This window comes from Coregonus clupeaformis, chromosome 6 (genome assembly GCF_020615455.1).
Source record: "Coregonus clupeaformis isolate EN_2021a chromosome 6, ASM2061545v1, whole genome shotgun sequence".
Lineage (NCBI taxonomy): Eukaryota > Metazoa > Chordata > Actinopteri > Salmoniformes > Salmonidae > Coregonus > Coregonus clupeaformis.
Genome location: NC_059197.1, coordinates 804,684 through 829,874, shown reverse-complemented (window position 1 = coordinate 829,874; position 25,191 = coordinate 804,684). Strand labels below are relative to the sequence as shown.

The 25,191-nt window shown below is 44.9% G+C and overlaps 1 protein-coding gene across 10 annotated transcripts; it reads left to right on the top strand.

Annotated features, from left to right (window-relative positions):
• The first annotated feature begins 910 nt into the window (after positions 1-910).
• On the top strand, positions 911-24,641 carry LOC121567370 (CLK4-associating serine/arginine rich protein-like). Of its 10 annotated transcripts, none has more exons than XM_045217040.1 (21): positions 912-1,026; positions 9,356-9,495; positions 9,715-9,812; positions 9,997-10,098; positions 10,297-10,376; positions 10,488-10,572; positions 14,746-14,885; positions 15,159-15,255; positions 15,529-15,607; positions 15,718-15,791; positions 16,073-16,114; positions 16,740-16,928; positions 17,423-17,746; positions 17,884-18,066; positions 19,408-19,447; positions 21,143-21,203; positions 21,314-21,372; positions 21,527-21,573; positions 21,675-21,769; positions 22,120-22,171; positions 24,492-24,641. In XM_045217040.1, the coding sequence occupies exons 2-21, from the start codon at positions 9,397-9,399 to the stop codon at positions 24,532-24,534; spliced, it is 1,989 nt and encodes a 662-aa protein (XP_045072975.1). In that variant the 5' UTR covers positions 912-1,026; positions 9,356-9,396; the 3' UTR covers positions 24,535-24,641. The 10 variants fall into 10 exon arrangements, with proteins under 10 accessions (XP_045073002.1, XP_045072990.1, XP_045072993.1 ...); XM_045217049.1 differs by having other exon boundaries at positions 17,420-17,746; positions 21,675-21,760; XM_045217053.1 differs by having other exon boundaries at positions 17,420-17,746; positions 22,147-22,171.
• The last annotated feature ends 550 nt before the right edge of the window (positions 24,642-25,191 follow it).

The window sequence follows — 25,191 nt, the reverse complement described above, 5'->3', positions numbered from 1 at the left end:
GTTTGGTGCGACGCAAACAGGGTGGTGAGAGTGGGGAAACAGAAGAGTCATTGTGTGTTCTTTTGAGTTTTGAAATTGAGTCTTTGCCCGACAAAGTGAAGTTAGGATATACAAGTTATCCTGTACGAGCTTATGTGCCGAATACATTACAATGTTACAGGTGTCAAACTTATGGGCATGTGGCAGCAGTGTGTAGGAGGGAGGTTCCAAGGTGTGAGAAGTGTGCAGAAGGGCATGAGACAAAGGAATGTGTAGCATTGGGGAAAGTAGTGGTATGTGCTAATTGTAGGGGCTGGGGATCAGAAATGTCCTGTGCGAGAGAGGCAGGTTGAGGTTTCCAGGGTAAGAGTAGTGAAGAAGTTGTCATATACTGAGGCAGTGAAGAAAGTAGAGGAAGATGTGTCAAGGGGGAGGAGTGGTGAGAGTAGTAGATATGTACCAGTACAGAGGGATAGGCCAACAAGTCATATATGTTTCAGTAAGATTCGATTTTTAGCATTTATAGCAATGGTTTTTAATTGTACTGCAGGGATGGAACGTAAGTCGAAGACAATTGAGGTTGTGGTAGCACCTGCAGAGAGGTATTTGGGTGTGCGAGACTTGACATCAGAATAGTTACAGGGTGTGTTAAGTGGTGATGTCCCATCCTTTCAGGTTGAGCGCATGAGGTAGGAATAAATAGATTTAAATAGCGGAGTAGGGTGGTGTTCATATTATTATTATTTTTGTTTTGTTTGTTTTTTGAATTTGTGAGTGTAGTGTTAGATGGTAGGGTTCTCTTTATTTTATTTTTCAAGCAAAATATAAGGCAGTTGTACTCTAGTCTAGTAGGTGGCGGTAATGCAACATATTGGATGCCAACCGCCGTTAAACCTCATAGAAGAAGACTACCATAGAAGAAGAACTCAGAGTGAGATTCCGGTCTGAAAGGAGGTGTGACGGTGACGGGTTGATTTCGGCTGCCATCGCTCAGCCGAACAGTCTGGAGAAACAATTCAAGTGTGTGTTGGAGGTCTACAAAAACAGGTATCACAATACGTCCCTAAAATCAACTAAATGAATGATTGCATGTATTGTATTTATACACAATCCTTCATGTGCATTATTTCCAACCACACATGGAGGCCCCCATTGCTAGTTAACTAGCTACCATTAGCTGAATGGCTGGCTAGCTAAAAAAGAGCTAACGTTAGCTAACCAGCTAGCTAGCTCCCGTTAGTGGGCCAGCAGTCATTGCGTTTAGTAACTAGCAATTTGTGGCAAATTCAGGAAGCTAAAACATATTTTCTGCAGACAGTGTTTTAAGTCTGAAAAACAAATCTCGCCTTACTAGTATAGCTAGGTAACGTTAGCAAGCTAGCGTGCTACACTTGTCCCTAATGAAAACGGTGTTCATCATGTTGTTTTGGTTGCGCTACAGTGCCTTGAAGGGGCAGGGCTGAAATCAAAATAAAATTGTATTTGTCGCAAGCTTCGTAAACAATAACTGTATACTAACAGTGAAATGTTTACCTACGGACCCTTCCCAACAATGCAGAACGAAATAATAACACGAGGAATAAATACACAATGAGTAACGCTAATGTGGCTATATACACACGGTACACGTACCGAGTCTATGTGGAAGGGGACGAGGTAATTGAGGTAGATACGTACATATAGGTAGGGGTACACATTGACTAGGCAACATAGTAGGTGATAGGCAGTAACAGCAGCGTATGTGATGAGTCAGAAGAGTTAGTGCACAAGTGGGTCAATGCAGATAGTCCGGGTAGCTATTTGGTTAACTATTTAGAAGTCTTATGGATTGGGGGTAGAAGCTGTTCAGTGTCCAGTTGGGCAAAAGCTATTGGTTTTCTACCCAAAGTTTCAAAGAAAATGTTGTGATCCATTTATGGTAAATAATGCAAGTGATTGAAATGGCTAATTTATCAGAATGGGGAAAAAACTATCACCAGATTCACAGAGAAGACATTACATATTATGGAGAAGCAATACTCCAAGCAGCAGCCCCATACTATTTGTCAGACATAGAGAACTGGTTGTTGGGGTCTGTGGGTGGCTTTTGATAATTGTATTTGATTCCTCATGTCTTACTCAGTGTTAGGAAGAATTATGGTCCAAATCGGATGTTGGGTACTATATTTATTGAAGATTATATGAATCCTATAAATTAAAATGGCCAATTTGAGTGCTGTCAATTAGCTTAATTTCTCAGATAACATTTTATTTCAACAAAATAACGTTTTGGGAATGCCAATCTTATCTGTTTCTACCTACAGAAACGATTTCAGAAAATTATATGATGGTGGGTGTAAATCCTCTTTCTTGAGCTTTTTTAGATGGAATGTTAATTCCTTAGAGAGGTGGACGCTGAGGAACTTGGAAGCTCTAGACCCACTCCACTACAGCCCTGTCGATGTGGATGGGGGCGTGCTCGGCTCTCCGTTTCCTGTAGTACACGATCAGCTCCATTGTCTTGCTGACATTAAGGGAGAGGTTGTTGTCATGGCCCCACACTTCCAGGTCACTGACCTCCTCCCTATAGGCTGTCTTATCGTCATCGGTGATCAGACCTACCACCGTTGTGTCATCAGCAAACTTAATGATGGTGTTGGAGTCGTGCGCGGCCACACAGTTGTGGGTGAACAGGGAGTACAGGAGGGGACTAAGCACGCACCCCTGAGGGGCCCCTGTGTTGAGGGTCAGCAGGGTGGATGTGTTGTTGCCTACCCTCACCACCTGGGGGCTGTACAAATCTTTACGTTTAGAAATTATTACCACCCATACCTTGAAACTACACTGAACAAAAACATAAACGCAACATGCAACAATTTTACTGAGTTACAGTTCATATAAGGAAATCAGTCAATTGAAATAAATAAATGAGGCCCTAATCTATGGATTTCACATAACTGGGAATGCAGATATACCTTAAAAATAGGTAGGGGTGTAGATCTGGTGTGACCACCATTTGCCTCATGCAGCTCGACACATCGCCTTCGTATAGAATTGCTCAGGCTGTTGATTGTGGCCTGTAGAATGTTGTCCCACTCCTCTTCAATGGCTGTGCGAAGTTGCTGGATATTGTCGGGAACTGGAACACGTCGATCCAGAGCATCCCACACATGGGTGACATGACTGGTGAGTATGCAGACCATGGAAGAACTGGGCCATTTTCAGCTGACGCTTGCGACATGGGGCCTGGCATTATCAAGCTGAAAGATGAGGTAGATGAATGGCACGACAATGGGCCTCAGGATCTTGTCACAGTATCTCTGTGCATTCAAATTGCCATTGATAAAATGCAATTGTGTTCGTTGTCCGTAGCTTATGTCTGCCCATACCATAACCCCACCGCCACCATGGGGCACTGTGTTTACAACGTTGACTTCATCAAACCGCTCGCCCACACAACGCCATACACGGTCTCCATCTGACCAATACAGTTGAAACTGGGATTCATCTGTGAAGGGCACACTTTTCCAGCGTGCCAGTGCCCATTGAAGGTGAGCATTTGTCCCCTGAAGTCGGTTACGCAGCCAAACTGCAGTCAGGTCAAGACCCTGGTGAGGACGACAAGTACTCAGATGAGCTTCCCTGAGACGGTTTCTGACAGTTTGTGCAGAAATTCTTAGGTTGTGCAAACCCACAGTTTCATCAGCTGTCAGGTGGCTGGTCTCAGACAATCCTGCAGGTGAAGAAGCCTGATGTGGAGGTCCTTGGCTGGCGTGGTTACACGTGGTCTGCAGTTGTGAGGCTGGTAAGATGTACTGCCAAATTCTCTAAAACAACGTTGGAGTTGGCTTATGGTAGAGAAATGAACATTCAATTCTCTGGCAAAAGCTCTGGTGGACATTCCTGCAGTCAGCATGCCAATTACACGCTCCCTCAACTTGACATCTGTGGCATTGTTGTGACACAACTGCACATTTGAGTGGCTTTTTATTGTCCCCAGCACAAGGTGCACCTGTGTAATAATCATGCTATTTAATCAACTTCTTGATATGCCACACCTGTCAGGTGGATGGATTGTCTTGGCAAAGGAGAAATACTCACTAACAGGGATGTAAACACAATTGTGCAGAACATTTGAGAGAAATACGTTTTTTTGGCATTTGGAAAATATCTGGGATCTTTAAAATGTATGCCAAACAAAAACCAGTTCAACAAACCATACGCCTCTATGCACAATGACTACTTTGAACAATTTACACCTTAAATACATTTTTAAAAACTTACTGGAAAAGCTTTGCAGATATAGAATTAAGGTAAAATCTCCCTCAGTTTTATTCTGTTACCAAAATGTGTATCTGCACAGTTCTTCCTGTAAATGTGTTTTTGGAAAAATATTTTTTGGGGAAGTAGTCCTTGTGCATGGAGTTCTATGGTTTGTTAAACTTTAAAATCAATGGGTTTTGTTTAGTATACATTTTAAAGTGAAAAATCTGAGTCTTAGCGTAATTACATTATCATGGAATTACCCGGAAGCTGTCGTTAGACAATGTTAGTTGTTAGATTGTCTTGATCACGTTGCCGGAGAGGTTGTTATCAGATATGACAAAGGAGATAATTGTGGACTACAGGAAAAAGAAGAGGACAGAGCACGCCCCCATTCTCATTGACGGAGTGGAGCAGGTTGAGAGCTTCAAGTTCCTTGGTGTCCACATCACCAAAAAACTATCATGGTCCAAACACACAAAGACAGTCGTGAAGAGGGCACGACAAAGCCTATTCCCCCTCAGGAAACTGAAAAGATTTGGCATGGGTCCTCAGATCCTCAAAAGGTTCTACAGCTGCACCATCGAGAGCATCCTGACTGGTTGCATCACCGCCTGGTGTGGTAAGGCACTACAGAGGGTAGTGCGTACGGCCCAGTACATCACTGGGGCCAAGCTTCCTGCCATCCAGGACCTCTATACCAGGCGGTGTCAGAGGAAGGCCCAAAAAATTGTCAGACCCTAGTCATAGACTGTTCTCTCTGCTACCGCATGGCAAGCGGTACTGGAGCGCCAAGTCTAGGTCCAAAAGGCTTCTTAACAGCTTCTACCCCCAAGCCATAAGACTCCTGAACAGCTAATCAAATGGCTACCCGGACTATTTGCATTGTTTGCCCCCCCCCCCTCCCACCCCCTCTTTTACGCTGCTGCTACTGTTTATTATCTATGCATAGTCACTTTAACTCTACCTACATGTACATATTACCTCGACTAACCTGTGCCCCCGCACATTGACTCTGTACCGGTACTCCCTGTATATAGCCTCGCTGCTGTTATTTTACTGCTGTGCTTTAATTATTTATTTTAATGTTTAATTTTGTACTTAACAGTTTTTTTTCTTCTTAACTGCATTGTTGTTTAAGGGCTTGTAAGTAAGTATTTAACCATCAGGGCATAAAATAAACTTTTTGGTCCACCAGCCACTGTGGCAGGTAGATTACAAAATATACCAGCCACTCAGATTTTTTACCAGCCAGAAATTACACCAACAAAAAACAGATGAGCATGCTTTGTAATATTTCTAAAACGAATGTATTACTAGTAAGAATTAACATGGGGTATTGTTTAATTTCATTTTTTGTGACGTGAGTCCCAAAATATCACAGATGGCCCTTTAAGGGCGGGAGGTCACCGTGGTAACTCGACTAGTCATGTTTATGCCTGTGAGAGTGAATCTGAGTGGTAGTGTTGCCTTCTCTCCCTAGCAGTTGAAACTCAAACATAGACAACAACCTAGCTTGTGAGCAAAACAATGTAAATAGCCAAGAAACACAAGGACAAAGCTTCACTTCAGTAGACTTTAGTTTCAAGTAAATTAGACCGACTTTTATGCCTGTGCGCAGCGCTTCTAAAAAGGAATCTTTCACTCAGCTCTTCACGTGCGCACAGCCCCCAGCCAGGCAGTGTTGCAGCGCGAGGTGGACTAGGATTCATAGTTCTTTGACTTTGTGCGATTTAATTTACCAGCTATGAAAGAAAACAGCAAAAATACTTTGAAAACAGCTACTGCAGCATTTATTTTACTATAAATGTGATCATACTTAATTATTTTTATTCACAAATGCGAGTGACATGCTCGCACTGTGGAGCCCTGACCACCCACCAACGTGGCTGGTGAAATTGACATCTTACGAGCCAATGCCAAAATCGACCCGCATTTGGCAGGTGCCGGGTGTTAATTTTAGGCCCATCAAATGAGAAAATTGAGTTACGGCTCTCTACTAAGGACCACTTTGGATATATCGGACTCTAGTTGGGGTGAACGGTCTAATTTACACTGAACAAAAATACATAAACGCAACATGTAAAGTGTTGGTCCCGTGTTTCATGAGCTGAAATTAAAGATCCCAGGAATTTTCTATATGCACAAAAAGCGTATTTCTCCCAAATGTTGTGCACTAATTTGTTTACATCTGTGTAAGTGAGCATTTCTCTTCTGCCAAGTTAATCCATCCACCTGACAGGTGTGGCATATCAAGAAGCTGATTAAACAGCATGATCATTACACAGGTGCACCTTGTACTGGGGACAATAAAAGGCCACTCTAAAATGTGCATTTTTGTCAACATTGCCACAGATGTCTCAAGTTTTAAGGGAGCGTGCAATTGGCAGGCTGACTACAGGAATGCCCACCAGAGCTTTTGCCTGAGAATGTAATGTTCATTTCTCTATCATAAGCTGCCTCCAGTGTCGTTTTAGAGAATTTGGCAGTACGTCCAACCGGCCTCACAACCACATACCACGTGTAATCACGCCAGCACCTTCACATCCGGCTTCTTCACCTGCGGGATCGTCTGAGACCAGCCACCCGGACAGCTGTTGAAACTGTGGGTTTGCACAACTGAAGAACTTCTGCACAAACCGTCTCAGGAAAGCTCATCTGCGTGCTAGTCGTCCTCACTAGGGTCTTGACCTGACTGAAGTTCAGTGTTGTAACCGGCTTCAGTGGACAAATGCTCACCTTCGATGGCCACTGGCATGCTGGAGAAGTGTGTTCTTTACGGATGAATGATGGTTTCAACTCTACCAGGCAAACAGCGCGTATAGCGTTGTGTGGGCGAGCGGTTTGCTGATGTCAACGTTGTGAACAGAGTGCCCCCATGGTGGCGGTGGGGTTATGGTATGGGCAGACATAAGCTACGGAGAATGAACACAATTGCGTTTTTATCTATGTCAATTTCAATGCACAGAGATATCGTGATGCGATCCTGAGGCCCATTGTCGTGCCATTCATCCACCGACCATCACCTCATGTTTCAGCATGATAATGCACAGCCCCATGTTGCAAGGATCTGTACACAATTTCTTGAAGCTGAAAATGTCCCAGTTCTTCCATGGCCTGCATACTCACCAGACATGTCACCCATTGAGCATGGTTGGGATGCTCTGGATTGACAGTACTGCAGCGTGTTCCAATTCCCGTGGGAAAACATTCCACAGGCCACAATGAACAGCCTGATCAACTACAGTGAGGGAAAAAAGTATTTGGTCCCCTGCTGATTTTGTACGTTTGCCCACTGACAAAGAAATGATCAGTCTATAATTTTAATGGTAGGTTTATTTGAACAGTGAGAGACAGAATAACAACAAAAAAATCCAGAAAAACTATTGTCAAAAATGTTATTAATTGATTTGCATTTTAAGGAGGGAAATAAGTATTTGACCCCCTCTCAATAAGAAAGATTTCTGGCTCCCAGGTGTATTTTATACAGGTAATGACCTGAGATTAGGAGCACACTCTTAAAGAGAGTGCTCCTAATCTCAGCTTGTTACCTGTATAAAAGACACCTGTCCACAGAAGCAATCAATCAATCAGATTCCAAACTCTCCACCATGGCCAAGACCAAAGAGCTCTCCAAGGATGTCAGGGACAAGATTGTAGACCTACACAAGGCTGGAATGGGCTACAAGACCATTGTCAAGCAGCTTGGTGAGAAGGTGACAACAGTTGGTGCGATTATTCGCAAATGGAAGAAACACAAAATAACTGTCAATCTCCCATGGCCTGGGGCTCCATGCAAGATCTCACCTCGTGGAGTTGCAATGATCATGAGAACGGTGAGGAATCAGCCCAGAACTACACGGGAGGATCTTGTCAATGATCTCAAGGCAGCTGGGACCATAGTCACCAAGAAAACAATTGGTAACACACTACGCCGTGAAGGACTGAAATCCTGCAGCGCCCACAAGGTCCCCCTGCTCAATAAAGCACATATACATGCCCATCTGAAGTTTGCCAATGAACATCTGAATGATTCAGAGGAGAACTGGGTGAAAGTGTTGTGGTCAGATGAGACCAAAATGGAGCTCTTTGGCATCAACTCAACTCGCCGTGTTTGGAGGAGGAGGAATGCTGCCTATGACCCCAAGAACACCATCCCCACCGTCAAACATGGAGGTGGAAACATTATGCTTTGGGGGTGTTTTTCTGCTAAAGGGACAGGACAACTTCACCGCATCAAAGGGACAATGGACGGGGCCATGTACCGTCAAATCTTGGGTGAGAATCTCTTTTCCTCAGCCAGTGCATTGAAAATGGGTCATGGATGATGGGTATTCCAGCATGACAATGACCCAAAACACACGGCCAAGGCAACAAAGGAGTGGCTCAAGAAGAAGCACATTAAGGTCCTGGAGTGGCCTAGCCAGTCTCCAGACCTTAATCCCATAGAAAATATGTGGAGGGAGCTGAAGGTTCAAGTTGCCAAACGTCAGCCTCGAAACCTTAATGAATTGGAGAAGATCTGCAAAGAGGAGTGGAACACAATCCCTCCTGAGATGTGTGCAAACCTGGTGGCCAACTACAAGAAACGTCTGACCTCTGTGATTGCCAACAAGGGTTTTGCCACCAAGTACTAAGTCATGTTTTGCAGAGGGGTCAAATACTTATTTCCCTCATTAAAATGCAAATCAATTTATAACATTTTGGACATGCGTTTTTCTGGATTTTTTTGTTGTTATTCTGTCTCTCACTGTTCAAATAAACCTACCATGAAAATTATAGACTGATCATGTCTTTGTCAGTTGGCAAACGTACAAAATCAGCAGGGGATCAAATACTTTTTTCCCTCACTGTATGCAAAGGAGATGTCGCACTGCATGAGGCAAATGGTGGTCACACCAGATACTGACTGGTTTTCTGATCCACACCACTACCTTTTTTTAAGGTATCTGTGACCAACAGATGCATTTCTGTATTCCCAGTCATGTGAAATCCATAGATTAGGGCCTAATGAATTTATTTCAATTGACTGATTTCCTTATATGAACTGTAACTCAGTAAAGTCTTTTGTTGTGTTTTTATGTTTTTGTTTAGTGTAATATGGTATTGATTCTGTTGTCCTGTCTCCTCACAGCCACCGTGCCCCGCCGCGCCCCCACCCCCAGCGGAGCCGTCATGTGGCAGGAGGCCCGCAAACATGAGCGCAAGCTGCGCGGCATGATGGTGGACTACAAACGCCGTGGCGAGCGCCGGCGAGAGTACTACGAGAAGATCGTAAGTCACCCAGCGCAGTGTTTTGCTTTTGTTGTGCGTAGCCCATTACACTAATCATCCAGAATTGCACAACTTCATATAATCTGGTGTTTTAGTGCTGGGCTGGAACTAAACCCTTCACACCCTGTAGCTCTCCAGGACCAGAGTTGGTGATTTACTGAATGAGGATTCACCTGCTCTGGTCTCCTCCCCTGTCTTCCCTTTCACCCTTTCCTACAGAAAAAGGACCCGGCTCAGTTCCTTCAGGTTCATGGCCGGGCCTATAAGATCCATCTGGACTCAGCCGTAGCGCTCGCTGCAGAAAGCCCCGTCAACATGTGAGGAGAGAAACACACAACATGAATACAACACACACGAGACATGCATGTACATACGTGCCACCGTGTCTTACTCTTACATGCACAAACACATGATATAATACTGTAACAAAAACACTCTTTCTGCACCCCATCACACACTCACACCACCTGAGAATACTAATCAGGATGTTCTGTGTTGCAGGATGCCCTGGCAGGGAGATGCCAACAACATGATTGACAGGTTTGACGTGAGGGCACACCTGGACTTCATACTCACCTACACCCCTCCACTCCTCAACACAGCGTAAGTGTGACTGAGGTCTCTCCTTATTACGCCACTCTAGTAAGGTGTCCTCGCTGAAATAGATTATTATAATCATACACACATAGGTTGATTTGTTGTGGTTGTTTGATGAAATGTGATATGAAAGGTTAAATGTGTTATGTGGGACCAGCACCGTTTTTCGGCAAAAGACATTGAAGTGTTCCATTTCGGTTGCAGCACCCCAGAACAGGAGTCGGAGGAGAGGAAGTGCAACTATGAGCGTTACAGAGGCCTAGTGCAGAACGACTTTGCCAGCAGTGAGTATCCACCGGTGTTGGTAATGCCATGTCTCTTGTGCCTCCCTCCCAGTGGGTATATTGTGTTTCTCAGTGCTCTGTGTTCTCTAACCTCCTGCTGTCTCTCTGCAGTCTCCGAGGAGCAGTGTTTGTACCAGATCCAAATGGACGAGCTCTATGGTGGCCTGCAGAGGCCAAATGAGGATGAGAAGAAAAAGTAAGTCCTATCCCGTCTTTTCACAATCGCCACATTCTCAATTTATGGCTTATATCAGGGGTGTCAAACTCATTTTAGCTCAGGGGCCACATGGAGGAAAATCTATTCCCAAGTGGGCCGGACCGGAAAAATCATGGTATATATATAACTTAAAAACAACAACTTCAGATTGTTTTCTTTGTTTTAATACGATCAACATACAACATAAAGCTGGAGCCTGAGGACAGTGTGTCCAAAATAGTACAAGCACAACATCACTATTAATCATAAAACACGTCAAGTTTATTTGAAAATTCTAAAGAAAAAGAACACACAAACACACAATGCCTCAGTGATTAACAGAACTGTTTCACAGATCACAGAACTATATCAGGGTGTCATTTCTCAGGCAGAAATGTAGATAAAAATAATGAAATCCTGTTCCCCAAACAAGTGCAAGAACCACAGAGTCAAGAATAGGTTAAATATACAAATAAAATAAAAACAATTAAAAACAATAGCACATCAACATAAAAACATATAAACATAAAGCTGGAGCCTGAGGACAGTGTCCAAAAGCACAACATCACTATTAATCATAAAACACCTCAAGTTATTTGAAAGTTCTGAGGACAAAGAACACACAAACACACAATGCCTCAGTGATTCACAGAAGTACAGTGGGGCAAAAAGTATTTAGTCAGCCACCAATTGTGCAAGTTCTCCCACTTAAAAAGATGAGAGAGGCCTGTAATTTTCATCATAGGTACACGTCAACTATGACAGACAAATTGAGGAAAAAAATCCAGAAAATCCCATTGTAGGATTTTTAATGAATTTATTTGCAAATTATGGTGGAAAATAAGTATTTGGTCACCTACAAAAAAGCAAGATTTCTGGCTCTCACAGACCTGTAACTTCTTCTTTAAGAGGCTCCTCTGTCCTCCACTCGTTACCTGTATTAATGGCACCTGTTTGAACTTGTTATCAGTATAAAAGACACCTGTCCACAACCTCAAACAGTCACACTCCAAACTTCACAATGGCCAAGACCAAAGAGCTGTCAAAGGACACCAAAACAAAATTGTAGACCTGCACCAGGCTGGGGAAGACTGAAACTGCAACAGGTAAGCAGCTTGGTTTGAAGAAATCAACTGTGGGAGCAATTATTAGGAAATGGAAGACATACAAGACCACTGATAATCTCCCTCGATCTGGGGCTCCATGCAAGATCTCACCCCGTGGGGTCAAAATGATCACAAGAACGGTGAGCAAAAATCCCAGAACCACACGGGGGGGACCTAGTGAATGACCTGCTGAGAGCTGGGACCAAAGTAACAAAGCCAACCATCAGTAACACACTACGCCGCCAGGGACTCAAATCCTGCAGTGCGAGACGTGTCCCCCTGCTTAAGCCAGTACATGTCCAGGCCCGTCTGAAGTGCATTTGGATGATCCAGAAGAGGATTGGGAGAATGTCATATGGTCAGATGAAACCAAAATATAACTTTTTGGTAAAAACTCAACTCGTCATGTTTGGAGGACAAAGAATGCTGAGTTGCATCCAAAGAACACCATACCTACTGTGAAGCATGGGGTTGGAAACATCATGCTTTGGGGCTGTTTTTCTGCAAAGGGACCAGGACGACTGATCCGTGTAAAGGAAAGAATGAATGGGGCCATGTATCGTGAGATTTTGAGTGAAACCCTCCTTCCATCAGCAAGGGCATTGAAGATGAAACGTGGCTGGGTCTTTCAGCATGACAATGATCCCAAACACACCGCCCGGGCAACGAAGGAGTGGCTTCGTAAGAAGCATTTCAAGGTCCTGGAGTGGCCTAGCCAGTCTCCAGATCTCAACCCCATAGAAAATATTTGGAGGGGAGTTGAAAGTCTTTGTTGCCCAGCGACAGCCCCAAAACATCACTGCTCTAGAGGAGATCTGCATGGAGGAATGGGCCAAAATACCAGCAACAGTGTGTGAAAACCTTGTGAAGACTTACAGAAAACGTTTGACCTGTGTCATTGCCAACAAAGGGTATATAACAAAGTATTGAGAAACTTTTGTTATTGACCAAATACTTATTTTCCACCATCATATGCCAATAAATTCATAAAAATCCTACAATGTGATTTTCTGGATTTTTTTTTCTAATTTTGTCTGTCATAGTTGACGTGTACCTATGATGAAAATTACAGGCCTCTCTCATCTTATTAAGTGGGAGAACTTGCACAATTGGTGGCTGACTAAATACTTTTTTTTCCCCACTGTATATCACAGAACTATATCAGGTGTCATTTCTCAGGCAGAAATGTAGATAAAAATAATGAAATCCTGTTCCCCAAACAAGTGCAAGAACCACAGAGTCAAGAATAGGTTAAATATACAAATAAAATAAAAACAATTAAAAACAATAGCACATCAACATAAAAACATATAAACATAAATCTGAAAGCGTTGCTCAAACTCCCGTAACAGTCCCGTTATTTTATCTTTGAACCGCTTCATGTCTGCCACATGTTGGGTCGCGCACACATTTTTCAGACAGGGGAAGTGAGCTGCATCACCACCGGCAAGTTGCGTCTCCCACAATGACAGCTTCAACTTGAAAGAACGTATGCTGTCATAATACTGCGTGACAACTTTGTTGCGCCCTTGCAGCTGTTTGTTCAAGTTATTCAGGTGCTCTGTAACATCCACCATAAATGCAAGGTCCTGCATCCATTCTGCGGAATGAAATTCTAACACTGGTTTGCCCTTTTCTTCCATGAACTGTTCAATTTCTTCTCGTAAATCAAAGAAACGCCTCAGCACAGCACCTCGGCTTAACCATCTTACCTCAGTGTGGTATGGCAGGCCATAGATGTGGTCTTTCTCTCTGAGAAGGCTGTCAAACTGACGGTGATTCAGGCTTCTGGATCGGATGAAATTAACAGTTTGGATGACCACCTTCATGGCGTTATCCATCTTTAATGACTTGCAACACAAAGCCTCCTGGTGCAAAATACAGTGAAAAGTCAAAAAATCACGTCCTCCATTTGCAGATTGCACTTTCTCTCTGAACTTTGTCACAACGCCTGCTTTTTTCCCGATCATTGAGGGCGCACCATCTGTAGCCAGGCTGACAGCGCGGGACCAGTCCACTCCGACCCTGTCCAGCCGCGCCCGACGAGTGCGGTAAAAATATCAGCTGCTGTCGTTGTATCTGTCATCGGCACCAACTCCACGAACTCCTCGGTGACGGTCAATGTGTCATCAACTCCGCGGATGAAAATGGCCAGTTGTGCAACATCTGTAATGTCCGTGCTTTCATCAATTGCAACCGAAAACGCAATAAATGACTTTACTTTTTGCTTCAACTGGCTGTCCAAATCCACTGAAAGATCGGAAATCCTGTCTGCAACTGTGTTTCTTGTCAGGCTGATATTTGCAAAAGCCTGCCGCTTTTCAGGGCACACAATCTCCGCTGCCTTCATCATGCATGTTTTTACAAATTCACCCTCACTAAATGGTTTTGAAGCCACTGCGATTTCATTAGCAATGAGGTAGCTAGCTTTCACTGCAGCGTCACTGATGTCTCGGCTGTGAGTAAACACAGACTGCTGTTTCTTCAGACCCGCCAACAGTTCATTCACCTTCTCTCATCTCCGCTGTCCTTGAAAGTTGTCATATTTGTCGGCATGAAGACTCACATAGTGGCGACTGAAGGTTATATTCTTTCAGCATAAATAGGATGACCATTTTTCTTGGAACACTCTGCACTCTGCGTCCACTTTTCTCTTTTTTGACAGAGACATATTGGGGCAATGAGGGTGCCAAAGCACATAATGTTAAAAGTAGAAGCCGTAATAAATATTGCGGGCAAAACAAAGTAGCTCATTGGCTGCACGTGCTTGACCTACTTGCTCTGCCCCGGTATAAACAGTTTGCTTGCTTAACACAATTGCTATTGCGCCATCCAGTGGACGCAATTGGAACAGCAGTTTATTTTATTGAAAAATTGCAGCGCATTTTTATACTTTACCAAATTATTATTATTATTTATTTTATTTTTTTTCCAAAATCATCTCGCGGGCCGGATTAAACCCGTTTGCGGGCCTAATCCGGCCCGCGGGCCGGATGTTTGACACCCCTGGCTTATATCATTATCCACAAATGTATTGATTATGAATAAGCCCCTCCCTTTTGTTTAGGCTTGCTAAGGAGAAGGCCACCATTGGCTACACGTACGAGGACAGCACTGTTACGGAGCCTGGGGAGGAAGAAGAGAAAGGGGAGGAGGATGACTCTGAGAACAGTGAATCAGAGGAGGACGAGGGCATCCCAGACATTGGTGAGTCCCCATACCTTCTCACCCACACAAGTATGAGTGGTTGGGTTGAATGGACATGGGGCTTGTTCAACATTGCAGCCTACTGCTGACTGACTGATCTACAAATTTACTTTGCATCAAAAATAAAATAATTGATTATTTGTAGATCAGTCACAATTTACCCATAATGCATCATGTTGACTGCAATGTTGAGCAAGCCCAGTAAATGGTTATGTATGTGGAATGTGAGTATGCGTTATTTTCTGATATCATTTTGTCGTGTGTGTGTTTCAGATGTGGAGGTGGACGTTGACGAGCTCAATACGGAGCAGGAGTTGGATCTGAACAAGATGGCCACCCCATATGGAATGGCAGAGGGAGATTTTGTCAGGTCAGTCTGCCTGCTCCCATTATAGGCTATGCGTTTCGCTAACATGTTATGTGTTGACATTACATTATCGCTGGAGTAATGGAAATGCCTGTTGTCATAAAAAAATGAACATTTTGCTCTTGGTCTTATATTGCTTCATGTTGCATCTTGTTTTTTTGCATTTTATTTTTCTAGTAAATTACTAGTTGCTTTCATAGTGTATTTTTAACAAAGGTAAAACAGTAAAATGTCTGTTGTTATACACACTGTGTTAACTGGCTGACTGTTTGACAGGATGCTGAGGAAAGACAAGGATGAGGTAGAGGCCATTAAACACGCCAAGGCTCTGGAGGCAGAAAAGGCCATGTACTCGGTAAGAAAGAATTGGTGTGTTTGTCCCCGGTGTGTTGCTGTCATGTCAATGATTGTTGGTTGGCCTATGCTTGCCCCTGATGTCACTGACTGTGTGTGTGTGACCCTCAGGGCCGTCGCTCTCGCAGACAGAGGAGGGAGTTCAGAGAGAAGAGACTGAAGGGCAGACAGATCAGCCCACCCAGGTAAACAGCAGTTTATACCAGGTTTGGGGTCAATTCCATTTCAATTCCAGTCATTTCAGGAAGTACACAGAAATTCCAATTCTGTTCAATGCTTTTCAATTTGGATCCTTTTGAATTTGGTTTGCTTTCAGAATTTACTGGAATAAAATGGAATTGATCCCAACCCTGATTTAATACCATATGGGGTAACTCACCTCATCCACTACCAATGTGTAGCACACACATGGTATGAGACATACTGGCACACCTCTTTAAACCCTTTCTCTGTTTCTGATCTCCAGCTATGCCAGGAGAGACAGCCCAACCTACGATCCCTACAAACGGTGAGTGGGAGACCAACCATTTCACTTTCTGTCAAAGTTTTTCACTTTAAAAGTCCATCTAATAGTATATTTTGACAAGGATAGTAATGGCATAGTCATGCTTCTGATCAGTCCTAACAACTCATGATGAACTGCTTGAGGTAACCCTTTAATCAGTAGAGACAACACTGATGATTCTCCCCTCCGGCAGCGCGGTAGGTAGCTTAGTGGTTAGAGCTAGTTCGAATCCCCGAGCCGACTAGGTAGAAATGTACCCTTGCACAAGGCACATGATGCGAAATGCATCATACTGTGACACTTTCTGTATTTTGAAAGTGCTTGATTGCTGGCATGCAAAACATTTTGGGACTGTATCAACCCATGGACTAATGAAACACATACCAAAATATAGTTTTTGAATGGAATTTTCCTTTACCCCTAATTGCTGTAGGGTCGCCGTCAATAATGGCTGATCCCTGGCCTTGACCCCACTCTCTTGAGGGTGTCTCAGGGGGAGTGGGATATGCAAAAATACACATTTCCATTTCACACCACACGCTTGTACAGGTTACACGCTTGTACATGTGTGAAACAGGACATATATAAGCACCCCTATTTGATTTGACCTCCTTCCTCTCTCCCTCAGGCCCAAGTCAGAGTCCAGTTCGGAGTCGCGGTCCCGTTCCCCGGGCCCAGAGAAGATCACCTTCATCACCAGCTTCGGAGGCAGTGACGAGGAGGCTGCTGTGGCAACCCAAGCTCAACCCCCTGTCCACTCTGGCCACACCCCCGCCAACTCGCTGCACCACCCCGCAGGTCATAGCAGGGGCTCCCGGTCGGTAGCTTTCCCCTTCCGCTTTCCATTGGTTGTTTACTCCTGTCAGTCATGTTGCTGTCCATTGACTACAGCTGTAGAGATTTGGGCTATAGAGATTTGGTAGGTGAAGTGGAGCTCATCTTAAGTTTACAATCCTAGTAGTGTGATATTTTAGAGATGCGTGTTAGTTTGTGCATTTTCTGTGTTATGGTAAATCAATGAGATTGCATACATATTCACATTAAAAGCTGCCCTAGACAACTTTTAAAGGCACCATAAGGTAAGGGAAAACATATGGCATGTACGCCATGTGTCTGTGTTCAGTACGGTTCACAAAGTAGCAGAAATGCTTAAGTCCTACAAAAGACCGTACAGTATCAGCACTAGCAGCCCATTGAGAAATGAAGTAGATCAAGACCAGAAATATATAAACTGAGTCAAATCAGACAGTAGGATTAGAGCAGCCCGTGGGTCGTTGCTAATACGTCTGTGTGTCTCTCTCTGTTCAACAGACGCCGCTCTTCCTCCAGCCCTTCCTCCTCTTCCTCCCGCTCTTCAACTCATCGCTCCTCCTCTCGTTCTTCCTCTCACTCACGCCGTGACAGACGCCGCGGAGGAGGGAGGGACGGACGATATTCCCGCTCCCGGTCGAGGCGGCGCTCCGACTCACGGTCCCGGGGTAGAGGAGCCAACGGAGGAGGAAGAGGGGGGTCACGGAGGAGATACGACCGGACACAGTCCCGCTCCAATGACCGAGACGGGGACAGGGAGAGGGAGCGAGAACGGGACAGAGACAGGGATGTGGGACGTCGTTTCACAGCACGCAGACGCACACGGTAAGGCAGCCCAGACAACCATAGGACTTTTCTATATAATAATGTATTATATAATAATAATACATTATCTTATCACTAAAATGAAATGGTGGGCTTTTGGATGTTGTGCTGATCACTTCCCTCTGCTCTCCTTCCAGCTCTAACTCTCGGCAGGGGGACCGTGCCAGGCAGGGGGGTGGGGGGCGGACTTCAGGAGGCCATCAGAGGGGGGTCAGAAGCAGCCCTAGCCCCTCCCAGTCCCCCCAGCCCAGCTGCACCCCCTCCCCCTCACACAGAGGAGGCCCGCCCTCTGCCACTGCTCTCTGTGACAAGCTGAGAAAGTGAGTCCACTGACACCTGCACGCTCACAGACACGCACGCGTAAACACACTAGATGTCTTTTACGGGTTGAAAAAGTTGGACCCGTTACGAAATAGACCTGGGGCTTTTCCACCCGGACCCGATATGCATAAATACCACTTTAAAATATAAAGACCCATTCCGAACGGAACCAAGAACAACTAGACCCGTTCCATATAGACCTGGTTGGATCCAGACCCGGTCCGATCCAAGTTAGGGAAGCAGCAGAAAAGTCAATTTTTAAGCTACTTTATTAACCGGAGCTGATAAAGCAAGCGGGAGAGAGGGGTGCCGCTCTAGCAGGGGCCCGTGCTGTGTGTGTACTCTTGAGTGTGTGAGCGAGTGACACAGGGACTAGGGAGGGAGTGAGATGAGACAGCAACCAACCAAGCCGAAGGAGGGAGGCAGGGAGGGACTGCAACCAACCAAGCCAACTCGCGTTATAGTAGATAGCTGCCATAGCTAGGTTATTCATCATTCAATATGATTACAAATCAAATGTTATTTGTCACATGCTTTGTAAACCAACAGGTGTAGACTAACAGTGAAATGCTTACTTTACGTTGTACCTGTCTTGACTGCATCAAACCGGGAGAAGCTAGTTAGGCTAGCTAGCTTTCTAGGCTAATTGAGGGTCCTACACAGTTACAAATAACTCCATTCAGATTAGTAGCAGCCTACCTGTTCGCTCTTGGTCGTTGTAGCCTAACCTTCTCCTTTTAACATTTTAATTCCATCTTCCATTGATTAGATATCTCACTTTTGCCACACACAGAGGCTCTATGAATATAGCCTATTGCTGCTTTGATGACTTATGATTGGCCAACAACAAGCTTACACGTGCCACTCTCTTGAAAAGCAAGAGCAGCAGCATAAATGATACAATTTCTCTCTCTGTACTGCAGTAGTCGCATTCAGATCTGTACGGGTCCTTCCAGACAAGCCAGTTAAAATTACACGTACCTGAGACCGTGACGATCCGACCCAGACCTGTGGTATTTAGAATTCTGGATCCGGTCCCGGATTGGGTCTGGTAATCGGGTACAGGTAGATCCGTGAAGACCTCTAAAGCACACACACACATTAACACAGACTCACAAATATGTATATGCACACAGAGCCTCCACCCTCACATGCAGTTTAAAACAAACCGCAGCAATAGGTAGCTAATATTTGCCCTAGTCTGTCCCACAGGAGGAGCTCTCTGATGAGAAATGGTGACATTTTCAACCCTACTTTTCTCCCTCTTTCTCTCTCCCCCTCTCTCTTTCTCTCTCCCCCTCTCTCTTTCTCTCTCCCCCTCTCTCTTTCTCTCCCTCCAGGCCTGATACTCCGGGTGGTAGAGAGACGGGAGCTGCCAAAGTCAGTAAGAATTTGATCTAGCTGGGTTTGTTGCTAAAGTCTACGCCTCCCTCACCCCTGACAGGCTGACCTGGTTGTCCATCAGGCCGGGGATCCCGCCCCCCAAAGGCCACTGTGCACATAGAATGGAAATCATATGAAATGTATTTTGACTGCCCCTCTCTGTGGCACTACCCTTTTAACTGGTGGCCTTACCTCCCCCCTGAATGCAGTGTAGAGTTAAACCCTTCTCTACTCAGTTTAGAGTGTGGTTACAAGGTTAGCCTGCCTCCAAAGGGCAGAACCTACATTGCAGAGTGTTGTGATTTTTCTTTTTCTTTTCTTTCTGACCCTTCTTTCCCCTCCTTATCCCTGAATGGACTGGTGTTCCCAGCACCCTTTCTGTCACTTATGTATCTGTCTGTTGGATGTTGCAGTATACCGAGCTATGCAGAGTTGGTGCGGTCAGACCAGAGAGTGTGTTTCCCTCAATCTCAATGCTGAGACGTTTCACTCTACAGATAGGGCACTAGTTTAAAATGGGTTGTCTAAGACTGAGGGGAAACCACTGATATGTCATTGTCAGAGGCTCTTAAATGGCTTCCTTTCCTTGTCTCCTCTCTTCCCTCACCGCTGATCTGAAAGGACTGGGTAAGTGAAAGCAAAGTAGTAGTAAAGGAAGCCATATAAGGGGATAGCGGGAGAGAGTAGTCTAGAGTCTGGGTGCGTTCCAATAGTCTTAAGTGGCTTCTTCGGTAAAGAACTAGAAAGGTGAAGGCAAAGTACTGGTAGGCATACTCTATTATTTTACATTACCTATGTTTCAGATCAGCTAAAGTGAAGGAGACTCAGGAGAGGAGGCCATTTTAGGCTGTTAAGTACACCCCTGCTATGTAGTGAGGTCGGAGCTCTCAGGTGCATGCAGTTGTTGTGGACAGCAGAGCAGTGAGGGGGCCTGGGCTTGTCTGAGCAGGCAGGAGAAATACACCACCACACCTCTCCACCCAGGACTAACAGCACACACTGTTACCTGCTGCTTTCCCCTTAGAGACACGCCACTAGACTTTCATAGCAACCGCTCCAGTACAGGGGATTCACAGGGAAAGGGATGTATCAGAGTTGCTGAATAGAAAGAGAGCTCTAGAGGGAGGGTAATTTAACTCTGTAGGTTGCCATTTTGGCCTGTAGTGTGTGCTTGTCTATCCATGAGCTGAATTCCTACCTGGCCAGGGAGTGTCAGCAGGAATGTACAGAGGAGGGGAGGGGAGGGGAGGGGAGGGCCGCTGGTGCTACTTGTGACCAACATTTGCCAGACTGTTTTCTTTCCCTGTTCAACTCTCTTACCCTTAGCTGTCCTCGCAACATTTGCATGTATGTACATGGAAATACATAAGACATTAATACTTAAAGTCCAGTTCCATGTAATGTGATCCTGTCCTGCTACTGTGTACAACACTTGCAGGCAGGGGGCATGGGGTTCGCCTCCCCTCGCCGCACGTAGCCGGCTCTACCAGTCCAGCAGAGAACAGGACAGGACATGACAAACAGCTCACATGATTTACGACTGTATACCCCCATCTGACTAACTGTGGCCTTACCAGCTGCTATACGAGGCAATGGTGGTGCTATAGGCGCCCCTGTCCCCATAGTTCCACACACACACCCTGCGATCCTGCCCTGCGAGTGTGTGTGCTGATGCGTGCGTATCTCTTACAGCCCAAGATGACCCCGCAGGAGATGCTGAAGATACGCATGCAGAAGGCCCTCAACAGGCAGTGTGAGTAGACTGACTGGACAGGCTCTGTTTGGTCGGTCTGTTACAACTCATTTTTGCTGTGTTTGTATATACATATTCATCCTTCCTCTGCCCTTCTTTTCCTCCCTCAGCCAAGGCGGATAAGAAAGCAGCCCAGGCGAAAGTCACTCAGCAGGAAAATAAGCGAGCGGTGCGTGGAATCGTGTTTGTGAACTGTTAGCCAGCCCCCCATTTTAGCATAACGTGTGAAGTTTCCTCTAGAAACAGACGGTGTCCCTCCTAGGACAGTCCTTTATGTGTCGTCGTCTGCCATTGGTCCTCATAGCTGTGTGTTGACTTTACAGGAGCGCGAGGGAGAGCTCAGAGCCATGGCACGCAAGATCCGCATGAAGTAAGACTGTGTGTGTGTCGTGTAACAGTGAGTGTGCGCGCATGTGTGATGCTGCATTGTGGTTCTGTATGACTGTGGTTAAACGGTGGGGTGTGTTCCAGGGAGCGTGAGCGTCGGGAGAAAGAGAGGGACGAGTGGGAGAGACAGTACGGACGACAAAGCCACTCGCCCTCCCCATCTAAATATGGTGAGTTCAGTGAGTCACCCCTTACTGTTATATCATTGTTAAATCCATGACGGGAAGTGTTCAATTGCACACTTTTCGAAATAGGTGTAGAATTGGGATTCAGCCCATAAGCCTGTGACAGTGGCTCAGTATTTGTTGTCGAATCCATTTTTATTTGTCACATGCGCCAAATACAACAGGTGTGGACTTTACCGTGAAATGCTTACTTACAAGCCCTTTCCCAACAATGCGGAGTTAAAAAGTAAGAAAATTAGCAAACAATATATTTTTTTGTCACTGTGTGTGGCTCAGTACTAGTTCTGAGTGTTGTTGTTATTTAACTTTCTGGCACGCTGTTGTGTTGGTCATTCTTTCATCAGTGTATCTGTCCTCTGTCTGTTCATCAGGTCGTGACCACAGTTCATCCAGAAGGTATGTGAGCAACCACAAGAATCTCCACTGTTGAGGAAAGATGTTGACTCTCACTCATGCACATTATCTCCGTAGCGCATCATACTCTCCCTCTGCAATCCGTCACAACTTTCTCACACTGTAATGGGGAAATGGAAGATCACTGAAGTTCATATTCAGTTTAGAGTGATTAACACAATGTTTAGCATATTTATATATTTTCTCTTTCTGTAATGCTCATGATTTCCAGTGTTTTATTTGTGACACACGACAGACACACACCCACTCTCTTTGTTCCTCCCCTCCTCACACACTCATATTCAAATGCATTCTCACTCCCTCACACGCACCCACATTCAAAGCATAAATACTCTCACAGAGGGCTGTCAGTGCTGATGTTAGGCTCCCTCATCCCTGGTCCTCCCTGGGGAGTGTGGGGCCTACAGTGTGCCTGCCAGGCCGGCTGTGGTATTGGGGAGTGGGGGACACACTGAACCCGGCATCTCAGTACATCAGAAACAGATGAGGCTTAACACTGTCAGTCTCAATACTCTACAGCAGTGCTGCACTTAGACCATGTGTGCTCGACAGACCGATGGTAGTTTAGTCAATTATGATACAAACTATGATATTTAAGTATCCAAATATTGTAAAGAAAGTTATGTCTTGTGTAATAACTGGCTAGTCATGTCCAGTTTAACATGCAGCAGGATACAGTGGGGAAAAAAAGTATTTAGTCAGCCACCAATTGTGCAAGTTCTCCCACTTAAAAAGTAATTTTCATCATAGGTACACGTCAACTACGGATTTTTAATGAATTTATTTGCAAATTATGGTGGAAAATAAGTATTTGGTCAATAACAAAAGTTTCTCAATACTTTGTTATATACCCTTTGTTGGCAATGACACAGGTCAAACGTTTTCTGTAAGTCTTCACAAGGTTTTCACACACTGTTGCTGGTATTTTGGCCCATTCCTCCATGCAGATCTCCTCTAGAGCAGTGATGTTTTGGGGCTGTCGCTGGGCAACACGGACTTTCAACTCCCTCCAAAGATTTTCTATGGGGTTGAGATCTGGAGACTGGCTAGGCCACTCCAGGACCCTGAAATGCTTCTTACGAAGCCACTCCTTCGTTGTCCGGGCGGTGTGTTTGGGATCATTGTCATGCTGAAAGACCCAGCCACGTTTCATCTTCAATGCCCTTGCTGATGGAAGGAGGTTTTCACTCAAAATCTCACGATACATGGCCCCCATTCATTCTTTCCTTTACACGGATCAGTCGTCCTGGTCCCTTTGCAGAAAAACAGCCCCAAAGCATGATGTTTCCACCCCCATGCTTCACAGTAGGTATGGTTTTCTTTGGATGCAACTCAACATTCTTTGTCCTCCAAACACGACGAGTTGAGTTTTTACCAAAAAGTTATATTTTGGTTTCATCTGACCATATGACATTCTCCCAATCCTCTTCTGGATCATCCAAATGCACTCTAGCAAACTTCAGACGGGCCTGGACATGTACTGGCTTAAGCAGGGGGACACGTCTGGCACTGCAGGATTTGAGTCCCTGGCGGCGTAGTGTGTTACTGATGGTAGGCTTTGTTACTTTGGTCCCAGCTCTCTGCAGGTCATTCACTAGGTCCCCCCGTGTGGTTCTGGGATTTTTGCTCACCGTTCTTGTGATCATTTTGACCCCACGGGGTGAGATCTTGCGTGGAGCCCCAGATCGAGGGAGATTATCAGTGGTCTTGTATGTCTTCCATTTCCTAATAATTGTTCCCACAGTTGATTTCTTCAAACCAAGCTGCTTACCTATTGCAGATTCAGTCTTCCCAGCCTGGTGCAGGTCTACAATTTTGTTTCTGGTGTCCTTTGACAGCTCTTTGGTCTTGGCCATAGTGGAGTTTGGAGTGTGACTGTTTGAGGTTGTGGACAGGTGTCTTTTATACTGATAACAAGTTCAAACAGGTGCCATTAATACAGGTAAAGAGTGGAGGACAGAGGAGCCTCTTAAAGAAGTTACAGATCTGTGAGAGCCAGAAATCTTGCTTGTTTCTAGGTGACCAAATACTTATTTTCCACCATAATTTGCAAATAAATTCATTAAAAATCCTACAATGTGATTTTCTGGGAAAAAAAATCTCAATTTGTCTGTCATAGTTGACGTGTACCTATGATGAAAATTACAGGCCTCTCATCTTTTTAAGTGGGAGAACTTGCACAATTGGTGGCTGACTAAATACTTTTTCCCCCCACTGTATATGGGGGTAGTGAATATACTGTGGGGTCCAAACGTAGCACTGTGTTACCTGAGACTCAAACACTCTTTTCTCTGGTTTCCAGGAGGTCCCGTTCCCGGTCGAGCAGTCCATATTACCGATACTAAACATACCGATTGGACCCACCAAACCCCCACAACCCTCCTCACCCCCTCCTCTGCCTACTCTTCCAGTGAAGAGATGAGAGAGAAAAGGAGAGAAGGGAGGGATGATGTGCTGAATGGAAGAGGAGTGGGAGAGAGAGACTGAATGAGAGTGAGGTAGAGATGGATTGGGAGATGGAGAGAGGAAAATGGAAGAGCTGAATTGGAGGCCGGAGATTGAGTTGTGACAGATTTGGAAGTTGTTATTGCTGACAGCTTGTCACATTTGGCCACATTTTAGTATCTCAGTAATTCTGCTACATATTATCTCCTTTATGATGACCTTAACTTGCTTTTTCTCCTCCATCTCTGGGTGCTCTTTCGATCTTTCCCCATGCCCCGCCCCCTCATCTCTCTCTCGGAGAAGAGTATGTTGGCATCACTGTCTATCACATGAATAGGATGTAAAAGAATCAGATTGAAATTTTACCTTAATCTGTGTACATAATTTTCTTTGATTACAAATGAGTAAATGTTGATGAAATCCTGAGGGGGTGTAAAGCCCCATGTGTGAATATGAAAAATAATTGATTACTAACTTTTTGTATGCCATGCCCCCAACCACTCACCCTGTGAATTGAGACTTGTTTGAGTATTTTTTGTTTTAGTCCAAATATGATC